Source organism: Schistocerca piceifrons, chromosome 9 (assembly GCF_021461385.2).
Source record: "Schistocerca piceifrons isolate TAMUIC-IGC-003096 chromosome 9, iqSchPice1.1, whole genome shotgun sequence".
Lineage (NCBI taxonomy): Eukaryota > Metazoa > Arthropoda > Insecta > Orthoptera > Acrididae > Schistocerca > Schistocerca piceifrons.
The window spans coordinates 63530895-63552038 of record NC_060146.1 but is presented as its reverse complement, the minus strand read 5'-3'; the positions used below and the strand labels follow the sequence as shown (position 1 = coordinate 63552038).

At 42.5% G+C, this 21144-nt stretch overlaps 1 protein-coding gene across 1 annotated transcript in view; it reads right to left on the bottom strand.

Annotated features, from left to right (window-relative positions):
• Nucleotides 1-5271: 5271 nt before the first annotated feature.
• The window catches only part of LOC124716704 (organic solute transporter alpha-like protein), a 49897-nt gene continuing 34024 nt past the window's right edge, over nucleotides 5272-21144 (bottom strand). The window contains exons 5-6 of the mRNA XM_047243246.1: nucleotides 14305-14551; nucleotides 5272-5519 (exon numbers count right to left, since the gene is read on the bottom strand). Of these exons, the coding sequence (XP_047099202.1) occupies nucleotides 5272-5519; nucleotides 14305-14551 (495 nt within the window). The remainder of the gene's footprint in view (nucleotides 5520-14304; nucleotides 14552-21144) is intronic.

Here is a 21144-nt window from a genome sequence, read left to right as displayed (position 1 = left end):
ACTCGCGATGTGTTGTTTTATGGTTTCGTGCATCATTTGCCTTTTCCGAAGAACTGCAGAAACCGACGAATATTCTTTTTTTGAAGAAACTCCAGAATCACTGTTGTACAACTAATTTTATTGACCGTCTAGAACATACTGTTCATCAACAGAAAGATTCTATGAGGCTGCAAGTTATGATGCATTAGTTAGATCTCAAGAATGGTTAGGTACTGGGTGATCAAAAAGTCAGTATAAATTTGAAAACTAAATAAATCACGGAATAATGTAGATAGAGAAGTACAAATTGACGCACATGCTTGGAATGACATGGAGTTTTATTAGAACAAAAAAAAAAAAAAAATACAAAAGTTCAAGAAATGTCCGACAGATGGCGCTTCATCTGATCAGAATAGCAATAATTAGCATAACAAAGTAAGAAAAAGCAAAGATGATGTTCTTTACAGGAAATGCTCAATATGTCCACCATCATTCCTCAACAATAGCTGTAGTCGAGGAATAATGTTGTGAACAGCACTGTAAAGTATGTCCGGAGTTATGGTGAGGCATTGGTGTCGGATGTTCTCTTTCAGCATCCCTAGAGATTTCGGTCGATCACGATACACTTGCGACTTCAGGTGACCCAAAAGCCAATAATCACACGGATTGAGGTCTGGGGACCTGGGAGGCCAAGCATGACGAAAGTGGCGGCTGAGCACACGATCATCACCAAACGACGTGCGCAAGAGATCTTTTACGCGTCTAGCAATATGGGGTGGTTCTAATAAAACCCCATGTCATTCCAAGAATGTGTGTCAATTTTTACCTCTCTATCTACATTATTCCGTGGTTTATTAAGTTTTCAAATTTATACTGACTTTTTTATCACCCAGTATATACCTCAACTTCTAGAAATGTCCCCCACTTGGTGAATTCTTTGTGTCCAAGAAGAAACTTTTGTTTTCATACAGACCACATAATTAAAAGGTAATCAGAAAATTGTAACACCGAAAACGCAGGATGCATGGCACCTGCTACCGATATATAATTTTTTTTCTGAATTATATGTAAATATTTGTAATTTAAACGTTTTCCTTTAATAAGTAAGGACATTGCTTCACTGTATGTGTACATTTAGCTAGAAGTCTGTTGACGTTTCATTGTATTTATCTGTGTTCTACTGTGAAACTTATAAGCTCTGGGAGAAAGCCAGAGGAATTGTTATTTGCATCGACTAGCAACGATAATATCAGTGCTTGTGCGTTGTAAAATCTTTGGCTAGGCGGTTGTTGCGCGGAGAGAAGGAGACGGGTTTCAGCGCCTGTAGTGTGCAGAAGTGTGGTGTTAACGCTCTCGCAGTAGAGAGTACCAATTTCAGCGGCGTCATATACGCGCGCCAGCCAGATGTCTAGAGCAGGAGTACGGACAGTGGACGGCCGGAAGAGGCTGTATTAATTACGAATGCCCGTTCCTATAGTTAGCCGTGGCTCCACGATATGCTACCGTCTTCAACAACAGCAGCAGTTCCAGCATCGCTGTTTCATCGTATGCACAGCACTGAAGCAAGACTGTTCATTGGTAGAAAGTATTAACGGCTAACCCAGCAGCACAACTGAATGTCATTTGATTGATAAGATTTATTTAAATCATAATCAGTTAAACTCAGGGCGATTGTGTCCTCATTGCCCCCAGACATTGTTACCAAGCAGGATCCTTTATCCTTTTTTTCCTAATACGCTAACTGAGTGTCATAAGAAACAAATTGAATAGTTACAGCCAGTTTATTAATGAATAATTTCTCTTTTAGGAATTTTAGGCTCAGTCTACTTTCAATTAACAGTTGTGTAACAGAGGCTTCAGTATATGACTAAAGTAAAGCACTTTCATTTTTCGAGTCTGAGAATCAATCACTGAAAAATTCCAAATCTAAAGAAACGCACAAATTAAGAGTACGGAAGTTTTATTTATTTTACATATAGCTTGGAGCACATGGCTGTTTGGTTTGGTATGTATTCTTGTATTCAATTCTGTTCCAGTCAGTAAAAAAGGCTCAGTTGTTCAGACAATAATATGAAATCCAATTTGCAAAATAAGTAACGGCAAAGTAAAAAGAGCTTGCTTTTTTTCTAAATTTCTCTGATGAAATTATGCTGAGGTCACTGAAAGTCATTGTTCACGTAACGAAGTTCAGTACTAACATACAGTTTAACTGGATATTTTCAAATCATTACTCAATTGCCATTTCCAAAATTTAATGCCATACATAAGGTAAGAATGACTCCTCAGTTTTCTTTATCATTACATACTCACTTAAAATTATTGTCAAAAAAATATAAATAAATAAATAAAGAAAAGCGTGGCAACCTTTAGTTGCCACGTCAGTGTTTAATAATACATGTTTTGCTTTCCCATCATCTCGTACAGGACTTTGGATGTAAGTTGCCCTAGTGGGCTGGCGACCGTTAATTACTTCCTTTTCGTTCATTAGTGTAACTTTTGGATTCATGATAAGTGGTACCCCTTTCTGTCCAGTGGTGCTCGTGAGTGAATGCACAAAATAACTTTCATTTTCCAAATTATAGCCCTGTTCGGTTTAATTACTTTTAATTTTAGGAGACTTTCCATCAGAAGGGTCGGTTGTACACTTTCCTCCTACTTATCGGTATCACTTCTTCGGGAAAGATAGCCTTATACAATTAGAAAAAAATCCATTAGGCATACACGCGATCCACGGTCATATATCGCAAGCAGGATAGGCCGATTAGTAATAGGGAGGTTACAAACTTTTCTATAACTAAGAAAAGGAGTTATAGGATTTGTTATAATTCTTTGTTGAAAACGAAGTACATGTTCACGGTTAAGTTCCAGAGCTTACAACAGCTCTACATTTATTGGAACCTTGAATTCAAATGCACCGCATTTATCATTGTACATAGCCACAGTGTACTTTTGATGTTTCACAATTGAAGCTTTTCCTTTTCTTACCACAAATAAGAATTTTGACGTTGTTTTAAATTTTGTATGAACAGTAAAAGTCAGCTTCTGAGATTGCATACTAAGCCCATGCATTTTGCCAAATATAACACAAAGGCACTAGAACTACTAACTATGGCCATCAAGATTTTCGAAAATACCTCTCCACAATTTCTTTTTTTTTTTTTTCAAGAATTAAATCACCGAGTCATGTAGTCCAGTATTAGAGATGTGAAAACAAATTGGACTTCTTGCACACAACTGATTACGCTATAAGAAAGTTTACTTTGACAGTTGCAATTCCTGTTTACATTTATGGCTATATATTAAATAATCTCTGTGGTACTCTCTGTGGTACACTCTGTGGTACAGACTATCTAATAAGTGAACAAAACAATCATTGATCTGTTTAGATTGCACAAAGATATTCCGTTATCACGATACACAATATCCGGGGATATTAACAGTGACCAAGGCGACCCTTCCAGTACACAGGAGATGTTGAATATGAGGCGGCTCCACGAATATGCTCTTCGAAAGATCTCTTCATTATGAATTTCTTTCCAAGTGACACACACAGTGGTTACGGTTCCTACAAGCCACACCACAAATTGGGAAACGAGGCCAAATTTCTAGTAGTTTACTGTCGAGTTGAGATTTTCACACACAAATGTTTTATTCATATCTTACAGAAACTAAAACACTAGTAAAACATTAGTAAACCGGCTATTATAGTAAATATAGAACTTTGTTAATAAAGTACGGTGAGGTAGTGAAGCTATCAACGCCGCTATTAAAAAAATTAAACAGGTCTCAGCAAACACACGATTAATGGCAATAAAAGAATTTACAAACTTGGAGAAACTTAAAAAAAATTTTAAACAGTACTGTCCTGGAATATCATTAGAACATAACAGATATGACGGACCTGAATAAGGTGGCCGCAAATCACCCACTCAGGGATGCTCAGGCTAGACAGAATACTGACCAATTTAAATATGCCCGTAAACACAATTGCCACTCTCGGGCTGGTCACTGCACCGACTTTTAGCCAGCGAAAACTTGTAATAAGATGCCTTAACTTGCTGATAGAATTAGAGCTAACCTCGTGCAAGGAAACATTACACCACACAGTCCTAATTGAGCGACCACACGATCAACCAACAAGAAGCATGAATTTACTCATAACACACGACAGAATAGCGAAAGAAATTGCCAAAACTACACCTCCCACAGGGCAGTAACGAGAGGAGGAGGAAAGATCACTGTCTTCAGTTACACCGGTGCCGGGGACAGGAAACCCGGTCGCCGGAGGCCACAAGGCAGAAGAGACGCTGGTTACACAAACTTATTACTTAATGATTAAACCTTCCACTAACTTAACTTGCAATTATGCTCGAACAGGCAGTACACGACCTCCGATGGCAAGGATCCACACATCCGACCGCGCACGCGTCGCCAGCGTACCCGACACGCCACGGTCACGCGACAACACGCTCTGTCACCTGAGTTCACGTCTCTCTGCAACGTTGACGGGTAGTGACCGCTCCTTCATGTTAGGTGTCTCCTTTTAAACTCCAGTGTTGAAACGGAGGATTTAAAGAAGCTTGTTAACGTCCCACCAAGACGAAATGAACACCAACTACTCGTGGGGCGATTCTGTACACAACCCACACACGGGCAGCTCTTCCGTCAACTCCACCCGCTCGTAACACACAACCGACACACATCACGTGGCGACTCGGTACAACCGACCACGCCTGCTTCGCGCTGGAGAGCCACACTGCCCTCCCGTGTCCACCACACTCTCTGCGTGCAACGCCCCTACTTCCGCGCCACCGCACGAAGTTACCACGGGTCAAAGATCTCACTTCCTCCATAGCAGTTTCCCGGAAGCAAAACTCAGATATCGATAGCAGAGGGAAAAGACAACCAAGCAGCCACTTAACGACAGACGACATATCAAACAAATATGTCAGGGGAAGAAAAGGAAAACCAATGCAATCTAAATACAAGGTGTAGCACGAGTCGATACACGGCTCACCAAGAATTCAGATGTCCCCATTCCGAGACCAATCCGACAGATAGTACTAATGGAGGCAGGGACGAGAAATGTGAGCTATCAAATCGCCAAACTGGAGACAACTGAAGAGACTTACACAAAGTAGCCAAGGGCAACTTGGTCTAAAACTGACAAACACACGTGAATGGTTTCATCAGATGGTGGAGGTCTTTGTGCTTTTCTGAGCAGTATTCCACATATCTGCTTCCTGTTGACAGATTCAGCTGCCTGACTATTCCAAAAGATATTAGGCTCGATCACGTGACAATGGTGATGGAGTTGAGTGGACGATCTCTGGCGCGCTGTATCCCGTTGTGATGCCTCGGCTGTGTGGTGACCACAGCACTGGCCACTTCCGGTCCGCCGCCAGCCTCCGCATCAGACTGTGCATCTCCTCGTGGCTGGTACCCTAGCGTCACCACCGGCGTAGACTCGCGGCAGTACAGCCTGCGGGCCCATAGGCTCAGAGCCACCAGCTCCAGCAGCAGCAGACACGACAGCGTCACTGGAGGCAAACACGATGCACAAAATGGTTCAAATGGCTCTGAGCACTATGGGACTCAACTGCTGAGGTCATTAGTCCCCTAGAACTTAGAACTAGTTAAACCTAACTAACCTAAGGACATCACAAACATCCATGCCCGAGGCAGGATTCGAACCTGCGACCGTAGCGGTCTTGCGGTTCCAGACTGCAGCGCCTTTAACCGCACGGCCTCTTCGGCCGGCCACGATGCCCATCGAGCAGTGTAATGGCTGTAGTACGAATGATGATCCACATGCGTATCTGTGGCACTCTGAAGTGTAGTACAGAATTCAATAAACGTTTATCGGCCCGAAGTAGTAATGTGTAACTTACTTTTTGAAGTCCCTTCGTATAAAGGTAAATGGGGGCGAGAACCAGACGGTGGTCCCTGAAGATGGAAGTAAATAGGAATATAAAAAAAGGGAGGAAGGTTTATCTGTTTACCAAGAGTAATAGAAGGCACATTTCAGACTACCTAACAGATCAAAACGAAAATTTCTGTTCCGACACTGACAACGTTGAGTGTTAGTGGAAAAAGTTCAAGGCAATCGTAAAATGCGTTTTAGACAGGCACGCGCCGAGTAAAACTGTGAGGGACGGGAAAAACCCACCGTGGTTCAACAACAAATGTAGGAAACTACTGCGAAAGCAAAGAGAGCTTCACTGCAAGTTTAAACGCAGCCAAACACTCTCAGACAAACAGAAGCTAAACGATGTCAAAGTTAGCGTAAGGAGGGCTATGCGTGAAGCGTTCAGTGAATTCTAAAGTAAAATTCTATGTACCGACTTGACAGAAAATCCTAGGAAGTTCTGGTCTTACGTTGAATCAGTAAGTGGCTCGCAACAGCATGTCCAGACACTCCGGGATGATGATGGCAATGAAACAGAGGATGAAACGCGTAAAGGTGGTGGTGGTTGTTAGTGTTTAACGTCCCGTCGATAACGAGGTCATTAGAGACGGAGCACAACCTCGGGTTAGGGAAGGATTGGGAAGGAAATCGGCCGTGCCCTTTCAAAGGAACCATCCCGGCATTTGCCTGAAGTGATATAGGGAAATCACGGAAAACCTAAATCAGGATGGCTGGAGACGGGATTGAACCGTCGTCCTCCCGAATGCGAGTGACACGCGTAAAGCTGAAATACTAAACACCTTTTCCCAAAGCAGTTTTACAGAGGAAGACCGCACTGCAGTTCCTTCTCTAAATCCTCGCACAACCGAAAAAATGGCTGACATCGAAATAAGTGTACAAGGAATAGAAAAGTAACTGAAATCACTCAACAGAGGAAAGTCCACTGGACCTGACGGGATACCAATTCGATTCTACACAGAGTACGCGAAAGAACTTGCCCCCCTTCTAACAGCCGTGTACCGCAAGTCTCTAGAGGAACGGAAGGTTCCAAATAATTGGAAAAGAGCACAGGTAGTCCCAGTCTTCAAGAAGGGTCGTCAAGCAGATGCGCAAAACTATAGACCTATATCTCTGACGTCGATCTGTTGTAGAATTTTAGAACATGTTTTTTGCTCGCGTATCATGTCGTTTCTGGAAACCTAGAATCTACTCTGTAGGAATCAACATGAATTCCGGAAACAGCGGTCGTGTGAGACCCAACTCGCTTTATTTGTTCATGAGACCCGGAAAATATTAGATACAGGCTCCCACGTAGATGACATTTTCCTCGACTTCCGGAAGACGTTCGATACAGTTTCTCACTGTCGCCTAATAAACAAAGAGCCTACGGAATATCAGACCAGCTGTGTGGCTGGATTGAAGAGTTTTTAGCAAACAGAACACAGCATGTTGTTCTCAATGGACAGACGTCTACAGACGTTAAAGTAACCTCTGGCATGGCACAGGGGAGTGTTATGGGACCATTGCTTTTCACAGTATATATATAAATGACCTAGTAGGTAGTGTCGGAAGTTCCATGCGGCTTTTCGCGGATGATGCTGTAGTGTACAGAGAAGTTGCAGCGCTAGAAAATTGCAGCGAAATGCAGGAAGATCTGCAGCGAATAGGCACTTGGTGCAGGGAGTGGCAACTGACCCTTAACATAGACAAATGTAATGTATTGCGAATACACAGAAAGAAGGATCCTTTATTGTACGATTATATGATAGCGGAACAAACACTAGTAGCAGTTACTTATGTAAAATATCTGGGAGTATGCGTGCGGAACGATTTGAAGTGGAATGATCATATAAAACTAACTGTTGGTAAGGCGGGTGCCAGGTTGAGATGCATTGGGAGAGTCCTTAGAAAATGTAGTCCATCAGCAAAGGTGGTGGCTTACAAAACACTCGTTCGACCTATACTTGAGTATTGCTCATCAGTGTGGGATCCGTACCAGGTCGGGTTGACGGAGGAGATAGAGAAGATCCAAAGAAGAGCGGCGCGTTTCGTCACAGGGCTATTTGGTAAGCGTGATAGCGTTACGGAGATGTTCAGCAAACTCATGTGGAAGACTCTACAAGAGAGGCGCTCTGCATCGCGGTGAAGGGTGCGTTTCTGGATGAGGTATCGAATATATTGCTTGCCCCTACTCATACCTCCCGAGGAGATCACGAATGTAAAATTAGAGAGATTCGAGCGCGCACGGAGGCTTTCCGGCATTCGTTCTTCCCGCGAACCATACGCGACTGGAACAGGAAAGGGAGGTAATGACAGTGACACGTAAAGTGCCCTCCACCACACACCGTTGGATGGCTTGCGGATTATAAATGTAAATGTAGATGTAGATGTAGAGCGGTATTCGGAAGGAATTTATGAACATTAGCTTTTTAAAAGTACCCAGTCATCTATTATCTTAATATGTGTTGCGTTCACTCCAGTCCTTTATGATGGCTTCAGTTCTGCTGAGTACACTTTCGATTAAGTGTGTGAATGTTTGAGAACGGACCAGTCTTCATCAAAAGCCGAAACCAGAGAAGACAATGATGTTGGATGCTGGTGTCTGGAGAGAAATTTAACTGAACCATAGGTGTTCCACTGCTTTCAGGTCTATAACGTTTCCTGGCAAAACATGCTTTATAACAATGCAATTGCAATTTTATTTATATACAGGCACTGATTACGTCTGTGGACTCTGAATAATAATAGAATAGAGACAATTATGTTATTATTTGTATTTGTAAAGAATTACGTACTGGATTTGTGAAATAATATGTGTTGGCGAGTTCTGAAACCGCCACAGAAAAGAATTACTAAAGAAGAACAGAGACTTCATGACAATCAGGCATTGTATAAATAGTAGTGTAAGAATAATAATGTCGTTGTCGTCTTCTTGGAGTAACGTAGAGAGGAGGTACCATAGAGTAAATATCTCTGGAGTGAGCATTCACATGCGCAGAACAGATTATGTGTTGTCAACATACATTGCCGGCCTGGTCACGTGTTTTCGGGACGTCGTGTGCGTGTGTGTCTGTATAGCGCCCTGTATATATCGAATATCACTACATCCCTAGTACAGACGGATTCTTTTCGTAAGTGTCGTGGATTATTCATATATGTTGCGCAGACATTTTAACATTATCCATTTGATACCGGGAATAAACCAGCTACGTAAATTTTAAGGGCAAGTGATATTGCATTCTGCTTCTTTGCGGTAGGTGTCACAGTTCAGATGCACTCGATTTGTCCGCAGCTCGTGGTCGTGCGGTAGCGCTCTCGCTTCCCACGCTCGGCTTCCCGGGTTCGATTCCCGGCGGGGTCAGGGATTTTCTCTGCCTCGTGATGACTGGGTATTGTGTGATGTCCTTAGGTTAGTTAGGTTTAAGTAGTTCTAAGTTCTAGGGGACTGATGACCATAGATGTTAAGTCCCATAGTGCTGAGAGCCATTTGAACCACTCGATTTTTGGTAGTTTTCGGTATGATACGGCACTTTATAGTATTACAGAGCCTGACGTACATTTTTGCAGTGATAGTCTTGCAAAACGACTTGGCAGTACGCTAGTACTTTTGCAAGTGTCCGAAAAAACACCGAATTTGCCGCACATTAGTGATAATATCCCTGCTAATTCGTCCTTTTTCTGCTATTTCTGCATATTTATTTTCTCGTTTTTGCGACCTAAAGCACAATTTTTCTTACTGGTGACACTTTGAAGTGTTTATTTAACGCATTTTACGTACTTGCTCCCAGTTTATTAAATAAATAATAGACTGAGTGAAAAGGGGGAAAAAAGGCAATCGGAGAATAAATGTACTGTAAAGCAAATACAGTTGGTCATGTAACAGTCAACCAATATCACCATTAAGGGAAGTGGAAAGTTACACAAATGAAAGAGTTTGGGGACATGTTTACTAATATTTTACGCTTCTTAATCAAATGGCGAAGAAAACACTATTGTGTTTTTTATTTGATTTGTGCAGAAAATGTATTTGAGCTGAATTCAGAAATTGGTAGTAGGTGCTGTGGAAAATTAAAATAGTTGGTATAGCATCTACCATCAGCCACACACGTCCAAATTTTTCTCTGTCTAAACATTCCTCTTGAAAGTGTTTTGAACATACTCTGGAATATTTTGTGGGGACAAAATTACTCCTCATTATTTTCTGGAGCCACATCTTTTCTCGTTGTTCATCCTTCGGGAAACTAAAATATAAATCTCACGTAATCATTCTCCATGTCCTAGACACACTTAACATGGTCTCCTACAGTAACTTTATAGTAAAGAAAAAGGTTTGGACACACATATTATACGAAGACAATTGCAGACTCCCACTCTATAGAATTTATCTGTCTCCCGTCTTTCAAATCTATATACATAATCGACAAGTCACTGATAAATGCAGGGAGGATAGTATTTGCTGAAACAACTAACCATTCCCTTTCCTGTTCCATTAGCAAATTTACGAGAGGAAGCGATTGGTTGTAAGCTTTTGTACGATCCGTAATATCTATTATATAGTCATAAAATCGTAGAAAAATAGGTTTACAGAATCAAGCCTTAATTATAATGCGTCTCGAAATTTTTAAACATAGTACCCTTGAAAAGTTACTATCCCTCCTTTCACACATTTTTCTTTGCACCCATAGCAACAACAGTAATTCACCATCGCTATTACACTATCAACAAACGGTGAAAACACAACAAAAACTCTTGATATTATAAACTTCAAACTCTGCGGAAAGCACACACGTACAGCGAAGTCCCGAAAACACGTGACTATCCTGGTTTAATGTTGACAACATGCGCAGAACGCAATGCTCACTCCAGAGAATTTTACTCTATGGGAGGAACCTGTGACGCTATGTTTAACGCAGGGTAGCATTCATCTCACGCTAGGTGAAGAGAACCCTACGTCATAGTGACGTAACACTACGTCATCGTGACGCAAATAACCTAAATCGTCTACACGACTGCGTATATCGATCTTTGCGGTTGTACCGATAACGTCAAAACTAAATGTAAATACATGTGTACAAACGAAGTGACAGGAGTTATCTGTTACGCTCATCCCAGTTGAATTAATTATTAAGCTGTAATCCCAACAATTTGGGATGGCATTATGTGTTCCAGGAACATAATGAATGTCTGAACGAAGGACCCATAACGCAAGTAAAAAAAAAAAGCTTATAGTCAATTTTTTTTTAAAAAATCCGATGAACCGTGCATAAATCGCGTGGTTAGAAACGTGAAATAATTAATTATTAAGCTGCAATCGAAAGAATGTGGGATGTTATTGAGTGTTTCATGAACATAACGAATATCTGAATGAAGGAATCATAACCATAACGAAAGTATCTATGCATATTTTAGTCCGATTAATCGTGCTTAAATCATGTGGATAAAAAAGTGAAATAGGGAGAAATTAAAGTGTTTCGTATTTTTATAAAAGCCAATAAACTGTACATAATTCATGTGGGCAGAAACGTTAAACTGAGAAACTGAAGTTGGAAATAATTCCGAATGTTGCTGGTAATATTAATCCATCTAGTTCCATTTAATTTTGCCTTCATGTTGTAAATCAACTAAGAACAATGAACAGTGCAGATTCAAGACGCACACAACAGTCGATGTATACAGAATGCACACAACAGCCAATAGGACAATTCGTGAAACTCATGATGACGCGTGTCTACGTCACGTTGACGTAGGGCTCTGCTCACCTAGCGTGGAATAAATGCTACACTTTAACGCATAGGCAGCTTTCATTTGTCAAGATTGTAAGCAGGACGGCATTAAGCGCTGCTTATAAAGAAAGGTGTGTGAACTTGTGATTATTCGTTTTTTAAATATAGTTATTTCATGAGAAGTCGCATGTTATTATTAGAAAGCTTGCATGGTATTTTACACATTTATTTCAGACATTTTCAGCTTTTTAAGTGGTGTTCGTGGTGCACGGCTGCGACACGGCGGAAAGAGCCGCCGCAGCGGAAGATTCAAATCTGATAATAAGGGCAACCATACCGCAATAAGCGGTCAGGCAAAAAAGTGAATTTAAAATTGTTTCTTACAGCAGTTCGAGATCGGAGTACAAAGCAGCAGATTTTACCTCGTGTTTCACAGGCGGACGCGGCCTACTAAAATTGTAAACTTTAACAGAGTCAAAGTTAAAATACACTACTGGCCATTAAAATTGCTACACCAAGAAGAAATGCAGATGATAAACGGGTATTCATTGCACAAATATACCATACTAGAACTGACATGTGATTACATTTTCACGAAATTTGGGTGCATAGATCCTGAGAAATCAATACCCAGAACAACCACCTCTGGCCGTAATAACGGCCTTGATACGCCTGGGCAATGAGTCAAACACAGCTTGGATGGCGTGTACTGGTACAGCTGCCCATGCAGCTACAACACGATACCACAGTTCATTAAGAGTAGTGACTGGCGTATTGTGACGAGCCAGTTCCTGGGCCACCATTGATCAGACGTTTTCAGTTGGTGAGAGATCTGGAGAATGTGCTGGCCAGGGCAGCAGTCGAACACTTTCTGTATCCAGAAAGGCCCGTACAGGACCTGCAACATGCGGTGGTGCATTATCCTGCTGAAATGTAGGGTTTCGCAGGGATCGAATGAAGGGTAGAGCCACGGATCGTAACACATCTGAAATGTAACATCCACTCTTCAAAGTACCGTCAATGCGAAAAAGAGGTGACCGAGACGTGTAACCAGTGGCACACCATACCATCACGCCAGGTGATACGCCAGTATGGCGATGACGAATACATGCTTCCAGTGTGCGTTCACCGCGATGTCGCCAAACACCATCATGATGCTGTAAACAGAACCTGGATTCGTCCGAAAAAATGACGTTTTGTCATTCATGCACCCAGGTTCGTCGTTGAGTACACCATCACAGGCGCTCCTGTCTGTGATGCAGCGTCAAGGGTAACAGTAGCCGTGGTCTCCGAGCTGATAGTCCATGCTGCTGCAAACGTCGTCGAACTGTTCGTGCAGATGGTTGTTGTCTTGTAAACGTCCCCATGTGTTGACTCAGGGATCGAGACGTGGCTGCACGATCCGTTACAGCCATGCGGATAAGATGCCTGTCATCTCGACTGCTAGTGATACGAGGCCGTTGGGATCCAGCAGGGCGTTCCGTATTACCCTCTTGAACCCACCGATTCCATATTGTGCCAACAGTCATTGGATCTCGACCAACGCGAGCAGCAGTGTCGCGATACGATAAACCGCAATCGCAATAGGCTACAATCCGACCTGTATCAAAGTCGGAAACGGTGCGCATTTTTCCTCCTTACAGGAGGTATCACAACAACGTTTCACCAGTCAACGCCAGTCAACTGCTGTTTGTGTATGAGAAATCGGTTGGAAACCTTCCTCATGTCAGCACGTTGTAGGTGTCGCCACCGGCGCCAACCTTGTGTGAATACTCTGAAAAGTTAATCATTTGCATGTCACAGCATCTTCTTCCTCTCGATTAAATTTCGCGTCTGTAGCACGTCATCTTCGTGGTGTAGCAATTTAATGGCCAGTAGCGTACACGTGAGAATAAGCATTTGAGTATCCAAGCGTGTAGTACACTCCAAGTTAATTTGTCTGGCTCTGAGCACTATGGGACTGAAGATCGTAGGTGATCAGTCCCCTAGAACTTAGAACTACTTAAACCTAACTAACCTAAGGACATCACACACATCCATGCCCGAGGCAGGATTCGAACCTGCGACCGTAGCGGTCGCGCGGTTCCAGGCTGAAGCGCCGAGAACCGCTCGGCCACACATGCCGGCTCAAGTTCATTTGATGTTAGTTGTATCCCGATTTATGATGCTGCAATTTTAGTGAATCTTTAGTGTGTTAGTAGTGAAACATGGACTCTGGGGAAAACCGGAACAGAAGAGAATCGAAGCATTTGAGATGTGGGGCTATAGACAAATGTTGAAAATTAGGTGGACTGATAAGGTAAGGAATGAGGAGGTTCTACGCAGAATCGGAGGGGAAAGGCATATGTGGAAAACACTGATAAGGATAAGGGACAGGATGATAGGACATCTGCTAAGACATGAGGGAATGACGTCCATGTTACTAGAGGGAGCTGTAGAGGGCAAAAACTGTAGAGGAAGACAGAGATTGGAATACGTCAAGGAAATAATTGAGGACGTAGGCTGCAAGTGCTACTCTGAGATGAAGAGGTTAGCACAGGAAAGGTATTCGTGGCGGGCCGCATCAAGCCAGTCAGTAGACTGATGACCAAAAAAAAGTGTGTTAGTGAATACTTTTCTCAGGAATTCCCCATTTGGGTCGACTACATGAAAGCAGACCGTGGGAACCGTAGGTGTACAAGCGACGCTACTCACAGTTGCTCCATAGAGTGGGCGTCAGCGGCGCGGTGCAGGGCAGGTAGTCTGTGACGGTGTCACCGATGATGGACAGGAGGGCGTGCAGCCCGACGTGGGTCTGCAGCGCCGCGAACTTGGACTTGGGGTGGAAGTCCTTGGAGACACTGTTGAGCATCTCAGTCAACATGCTGGTGCCCCAGGCGGCCAGCAGAATGGACACGAGGAACAGCACCTGCATCCAGGTGTTCACCACCTCCAGGACTTCCTGGAAACAAAGGGGACACATCAGTGCATTACCTTATGTGGTTTTATTTGATGTGTGTGTGTGTGTGTGTGTAGTCACCTTGTCAAAACTGGGTGTGAGAGCTAGGCGTGCTCCGTCATATACACACTGCCAGAAAAAAAACTCAACACCTACATCTACATCTACATTTATACTCCGCAAGCCACCCAACGGTGTGTGGCGGAGGGCACTTTACGTGTCACTGTCATTACCTCCCTTTTCTGTTCCAGTCACGTATGGTTCGCGGGAAGAACGAATGCCAGAAAGCCTCCGTACGCGCTCGAATCTCTCTAATTTTACATTCGTGATCTCCACGGGAGGTATAAGTAGGGGGAAGCAATATATTCGATACCTTTTCCAGAAACGCACCCTCTCGAAACCTGGACAGCAAGCTACACCGCGATGCAGAGCGCCTCTCTTGCAGAGTCTGCCACTTGACTTTGCTAAACATCTCCGTAACGCTATCATGCTTACCAAATAACCCTGTCTTCTCTATCTCCTCTGTCAACCCGACCAGTTACGGATCCCACACTGATGAGCAATACTCAAGTATAGGTCGAACGAGTGTTTTGTAAGCCACCTCCTTTGTTGATGGACTACATTTTTCAAGGACTGTCCCAATCAATCACAATCTGGTACCCGCCTTACTAACAGTTAATTTTATATGATCATTCCACTTCAAATCGTTTCGCACGCATACTCCCAGATATTTTACAGAAGTAACTGCTACCAGTGTTTGTTCCGCTATCGTATAATCATACAATAAAGAATCCTTCTTTCTATGTGTTCGCAATAATGACATTTGTTAAGGGTCAGTTGCCACTCACTGCATCAAGTGCCTATCCGCTGCAGATCTTCCTGCATTTCGCTTCAATTTTCTAAGGCTGCAACTTCTCTGTATACTACGGCATCATCCGCGAAAAGCCGCATGGAACTTCCGACACTATCTACTAGGTCATTTATATATATTGTGAAAAGCAATGGTCCCATAACACTCCCCTGTGGCCCGCCAGAGGTTACTTTAACGTCTGTAGACGTCTCTCCATTGAGAACAACACGTTGTGTTCTGTTTGCTAAGAACTCTTCAATCCAGCCACATCGAGAACAGTGTAATTTTACTGACAAGTGAGGTGGTATTACAGTTCATCATACACTGAAGCGCCAAAGAAACTGGTATAGGCAAGCATATTCAAATACATCTATATGTAAACAAGCAGAATACGGCGCTGCGGCCGGCAAAGCCTGTATAAGACAACAAGTGTCCGTGGCAGTTGTTAGGTAGGTTACTGCTGCTACAATGGCACGTTCAAGACTTAAGTTAGTGTGAACGTGGTGTTGGCGCATGAGACATAGGACACAGCATCTCCGAAGTAGCGATATAGTGGGAATTTTCCCGTACGACCATTTCACGAGTTACCGTGAATATCAGGAATCCGGTGCAACATCAAGGCTCCGACATCGCTGCGGCCGAGAAAAAAATCCTGCCAGAACGGGACCAAAGACAAATGAAGAGAATTGTTTAGCGTGACAGAAGTACAACCCATCCGCAAATTTTTACTATTAAAAATAGTCTTGATCACGAAGTATATTTATTAAAGTGACCGGTTTCGACCACTGCTGTGGTCATCTTCAGACCTACAAGTAGTATAGAAAGCTTCAATTAGAGGGCTACATACATTAAAGAACATACATAAAGTTCTAAAGATATAAAACAATGAATTACCAATGAGTAGGAACCTCTTTCAGCTGATGAATCACTACTGGAGAAACCAGTGCACGTCTTACTATATATAATGGAGGCTCCACCCACTTCTGACGGCATGATGTCGTTACTAACCAATGAGTTATAAGTCGAATAACAATGTAAAATTTCTTAGTTAAAAGAACATTGTCAAGAAATAAAAATAAACACACACTAAACTTAGCTTATTAAACAGCTATTGTCAATTAAGAAACGTTAAAAATATTTAAATATGTAATATAAAAGAACTTCGGTTTGGCAGTACATGGATTGCCCTCTCAAGGCCTGTTAGTGACCCATTTGGAACCACTGGTTGCCATGGTGAAGTTGGACGCCGTTCCAAAGATGTGGCAGCACGCTTCTTTCTAACAAAGTTGTTGCGAAAGTGGAATGGCGAAGACTGTCACGTCAGACGATGTATTATTGTGCAGCAACATCTCTCTATTGAAACGATTTTAGTGAGTAGGCTGCAATAATATTTATCTGACATGTATACTACATGCTGCACAAATACAATACGAAGTAGTTGTCCATATTTATGAAACATTGTCTATGAAGTTCGTATGTAGATTGCATTTTTTTAAATTAATTTTTAATTACATGTGACAATTTTTAAAAGGCATTGGTATTCCTTAAGTTGTATGTCAGTCTTATAAACAAATAAAAATAATAAAAAAATGGAAGGAATATAAAATTATAATACTATGAGCCGTAAAAATGATGTGAATTAGCAATATGCAGTCTAAAAGCATAAGCAAACATTCTAAAACAGATAGTCAGTCATAAAATAATGTTTTGTGAAATAAAATTACAAAGTAAAGATAAAATATTTCTTAAAGTCTTAATAATTTTAAAAAACAAAGGACAGAAGAGTGAACGTTCTAAAGCAGATCGTCGAAAAGCTCAAAGAAATGTTTGTCTTTGAATTGAAGTTGTTCGTTTAAAACTGCTTTTATGAAGTGAAAAGATTTCAATTTCTTCCGCAAAGTGCTGCAGATTTCAATGTTGGGCCATCAACAAATGTCAGCGTGCGAACCATTCAGCTAAACATCATCGACATGGGATTTCGGAGCCAAAGGCCCACTCTCGTATACCCTTTATGCTTGCACGACATAAAGCTTTACGCCTGTCAACATCGACGTTGGACTGTTGACAACTGGAAACATGTTGCGTGGTCGAATGGGTCTCGTTTCAAACTGTATCGAGCGGATGGACGTGTACGGGTATGGGGACAACCTCATGAATCCATGGACCCTGCATGTCAGTAGGGGAATGTTCAAGCTGGTGGAGGCTCTGTAATGGTACGAGGCGTGTGCAGTTGGAGTGATATGGGACGCATGATACGTTTAGATAAGACTCTGACAGGTGACACGTGCGTCAGCGTCCTGTCTGATCACCTGCATCCATTCATGTCCATTGTCCATTCCGACGGACTTGGGCAATTCCAGCAGGATAATGCGATACCCCACACGCCCAGAATTGCTACAGAGTGTTTTCAGGAACACTAGTCTGCGTTTAAACACTTCTGCCGGTCTCCAAACTCCCCAGATACTAATATTATTGACCATATCTGGGATGCCTTGCAACGTGCTGTTCAGAAGAGATCTCCACCCGCCCCCCCCCCCCTCGTACTCTTAAGAATTTATGGATAGCCCTGCAGGATTCATGGTGTCAGTTCCCGCCAGCACTACTTGAGACATTAATCGAGTCCTTGCAACGTCGTATTGCGGCACTTCTGCGTACTCGCGGGGGCCTTACACGATATTAGGCAAGTGTACCAGTTTCTTTGGCTGTTTAGTAGAGTACATGATAATAAAATTCGTGTGTTATCTAATGGGGCAGCACACAGTGGAGGCAGGGTCGCAGCACTGAGGCCAGTAGACACACGCAGGCCACATTATGTGCGAGACACTGTTTACCAGCACTGGCATGCCAGGTGGCCGACCCACTACTCTGGCAGAATCTAAGCACACTCAGCTCAGCAAAGGACTTGGAAGAGCAGTTGAACGGAACGGACAGTGCCTTGAGATATAAGAAGAACATCAACAAAAGCTAAACGAGGATAATGGAATGTAGTCGAATTAAGTCGGGTGATGCTGAGGGAATTAGATTAGGAAATGAGACACTTAAAGTAGTAAAGGAGTTTTGCTATTTGGGGCGCAAAGTAACTGATGATGGTCGAAGTAGAGAGGATATAAAATGTAGACTGGCAATGGCAAGGAAAGCGTTTCTGAAGAAGAGGAATTTGTTAACATCGAGTATTGATTTAAGCGTCAGGAAGTCGTTTCTGGAGTGTAGCCATGTATGGAAGTGAAAGGTGAACGGTAACTAGTTAAGACAGGAAGAGAATAGAAGCTTTCGAAATGTGGTGCTACAGAAGAATGCTGAAGATTATATGGGTAGATCACATAACTAATGAATAGGTATTGAATATAATTGGGGAGAAGAGGAGTTTGTGGCACAACTTGACAAGAAGAAGCGATCGGTTGGTAGGACATGTTCTGAGGCATCAAGGGATCACAAATTTAGCATTGGAGGGCAGCGTTGAGGGTAAAAATCGCAGAGGGAGACCAAGATGTTCAAATGGCTCTGAGCACTATGGGACTTAACATCGATGGTCATCAGTCCCCTAGAACTTAGAACTACTTAAACCTAACTAACCTAAGGACAGCACACAACACCCAGCCATCACGAGGCAGAGAAAATCCCTGACCGGAGACCAAGAGATGAATACGCTAAGCAGATTCAGAAGGATGTAGGTTGCAGTAAGTACTGGGAGATGAAGAAGCTTGCACATGGTAGAGTAACATGGAGAGCTGCATCAAACCAGTCTTAGGACTGAAGACCACAACAACAACAACAACAACGTCAGCTACCCTGTGATCTTTCTCAAACAATGTTACGTAAAATAATCGGTGAATAATTTTTATCCTATCGTAGCTCATAACAAAAGTCATGGGATATTCCTAATAACATGTCTGGCCTCCTCTTGTTCAGCATAGTGTAGCAACACGACGTGACATGGACTCTACAAGTCGTTGGAAGTCCCCTGCGGAAATACTGAGCCAGCTGCCTCTAGAGCCGTCCATAATTTCAAAAGTGTTGCCGAAATAGTATGTTGTGGACGAATTGCTCTATCCATTGCGTCCCAAAAAATGATCGATAGGATTCATGTCGGGCGATCTGGGCAGCCAAATTTTTCGCTTGGGTTGTCTAAAATGTTCTTCAAACCAGTCACAAACAATTGTGGCCTGGTGACTCGACTTGTAAACTCATTATATCTTAATCAAAGAGTTTCACTTAAAGTGAGAGGAGAAAGTACAAACTGGATCGGGCTAGAAAAAGGAGGAAGACAAGGATGCTGTCTATCACCTACTCTTTTCAACCTCTACTTGGAAAATATGATTGACCAATGCTCATTAGAAATTGGAGGAAGATGAGTAGAGTGTTTGAGGTTTGCTGATGACATGGTCCTTCTAGCCACAGGGGAAAAATAATTACAGGATTTGGTTGACACCATTAACACTAACGTAAAAAAAATATGGAATGAAAATTAACACAAATAAAACAAAAGTATTGGCACTAGGAGAAAATAAGGAAATAAAAATTATGCTGAATGGAGAAATACTAGAACAGGTGCAAAATTTTAAGTATCTTGGAAGCAGGATAGACACCGACTGGAAGTGCACCACAGAAATTAAAACAAGGATAGCAATGGCAAAAGAGGCATTTTATAAGAAAAGGAGAATTTTCTGCAGCGGTCTGGACTCATAAAACGTCTTGTGTGCAGTGTTCTTGTATATGGCGCTGAAACATGGACTATGAGGAAGAAAGACAGAGAATGGCCGGAGACTTTTGAGATCTGGACATGACGGAGGATGGAAAGAATAAGTTGGATGGACAGAATAAAAAATGAAGAGATATTGAGAAGAGTGGAAGAGAAAAGACAGTTACTAGATGTAATAAAGAGAAGAAAAAGAAATTGGATTAGGCATATATTAAGAAAGAATGACAGACTGATCAAAACAGTTTTAGAAGGTTATGTAGAAGGGAAAAGGAAGCGAGGAAGGAAGAGATTCCAGATACTGGATGACATGATGAACGGTACAACATACAGCAGCCTTAAGAAGGAAGCAATGGATCGCAGAAAATGGAGAGGCAAAGGACCTGCTAATATAGCAGATAACTGATGATGATGATGATGATGACTTGACGCATTGTCATCCACAAAAATTCCACCACTGTTTGGGCTTCAAATGGTCTCCAAACAGCCGAACATAATCATTTCGAGTCAACGATCGGTTCCGTTCGACCAGATGATCCAATAAATTCCTTGTAAACACAACCAATACCATTATGGAGCCACCACCAGTACTTTGTTAGCACCTTAGGTCCGTGGCTTCGTGGTGTCTGCACCACACCTCAACCCTAATACCAGTTCTCAGCAGCAGAGTTCGTGACTCGTCTTACCAGGCCACTGTTTTCTGGTCGTCTAGGATCCAACTGATACGGTCACTAGCCCAGGTGAGGCACTGCACGCGATGTCAGCTGTCGGAAGAGACACTCGCGCTGATCGCTGCTGCCACAGCCCATTTACGTGAGATTTTCCCGCACTGTCGCAACGAATATGTCGGTCGTACGTCCCAAACTGATTTCTTCCGTTATTCCCTTTATTGTCGGTTGTTTGTTAGCACGGGAATCTCTGCGCTAATGCTCGTTCGTTAAGTGAAGGCTGTTCATGGTCAGAGGTAATCCTGAAACTTGGTATTCTTGGGCGCATTCTTGACACTGTGCGTTTAGGAATATTGAATTCCCTATCATTTTCCGAAATGAA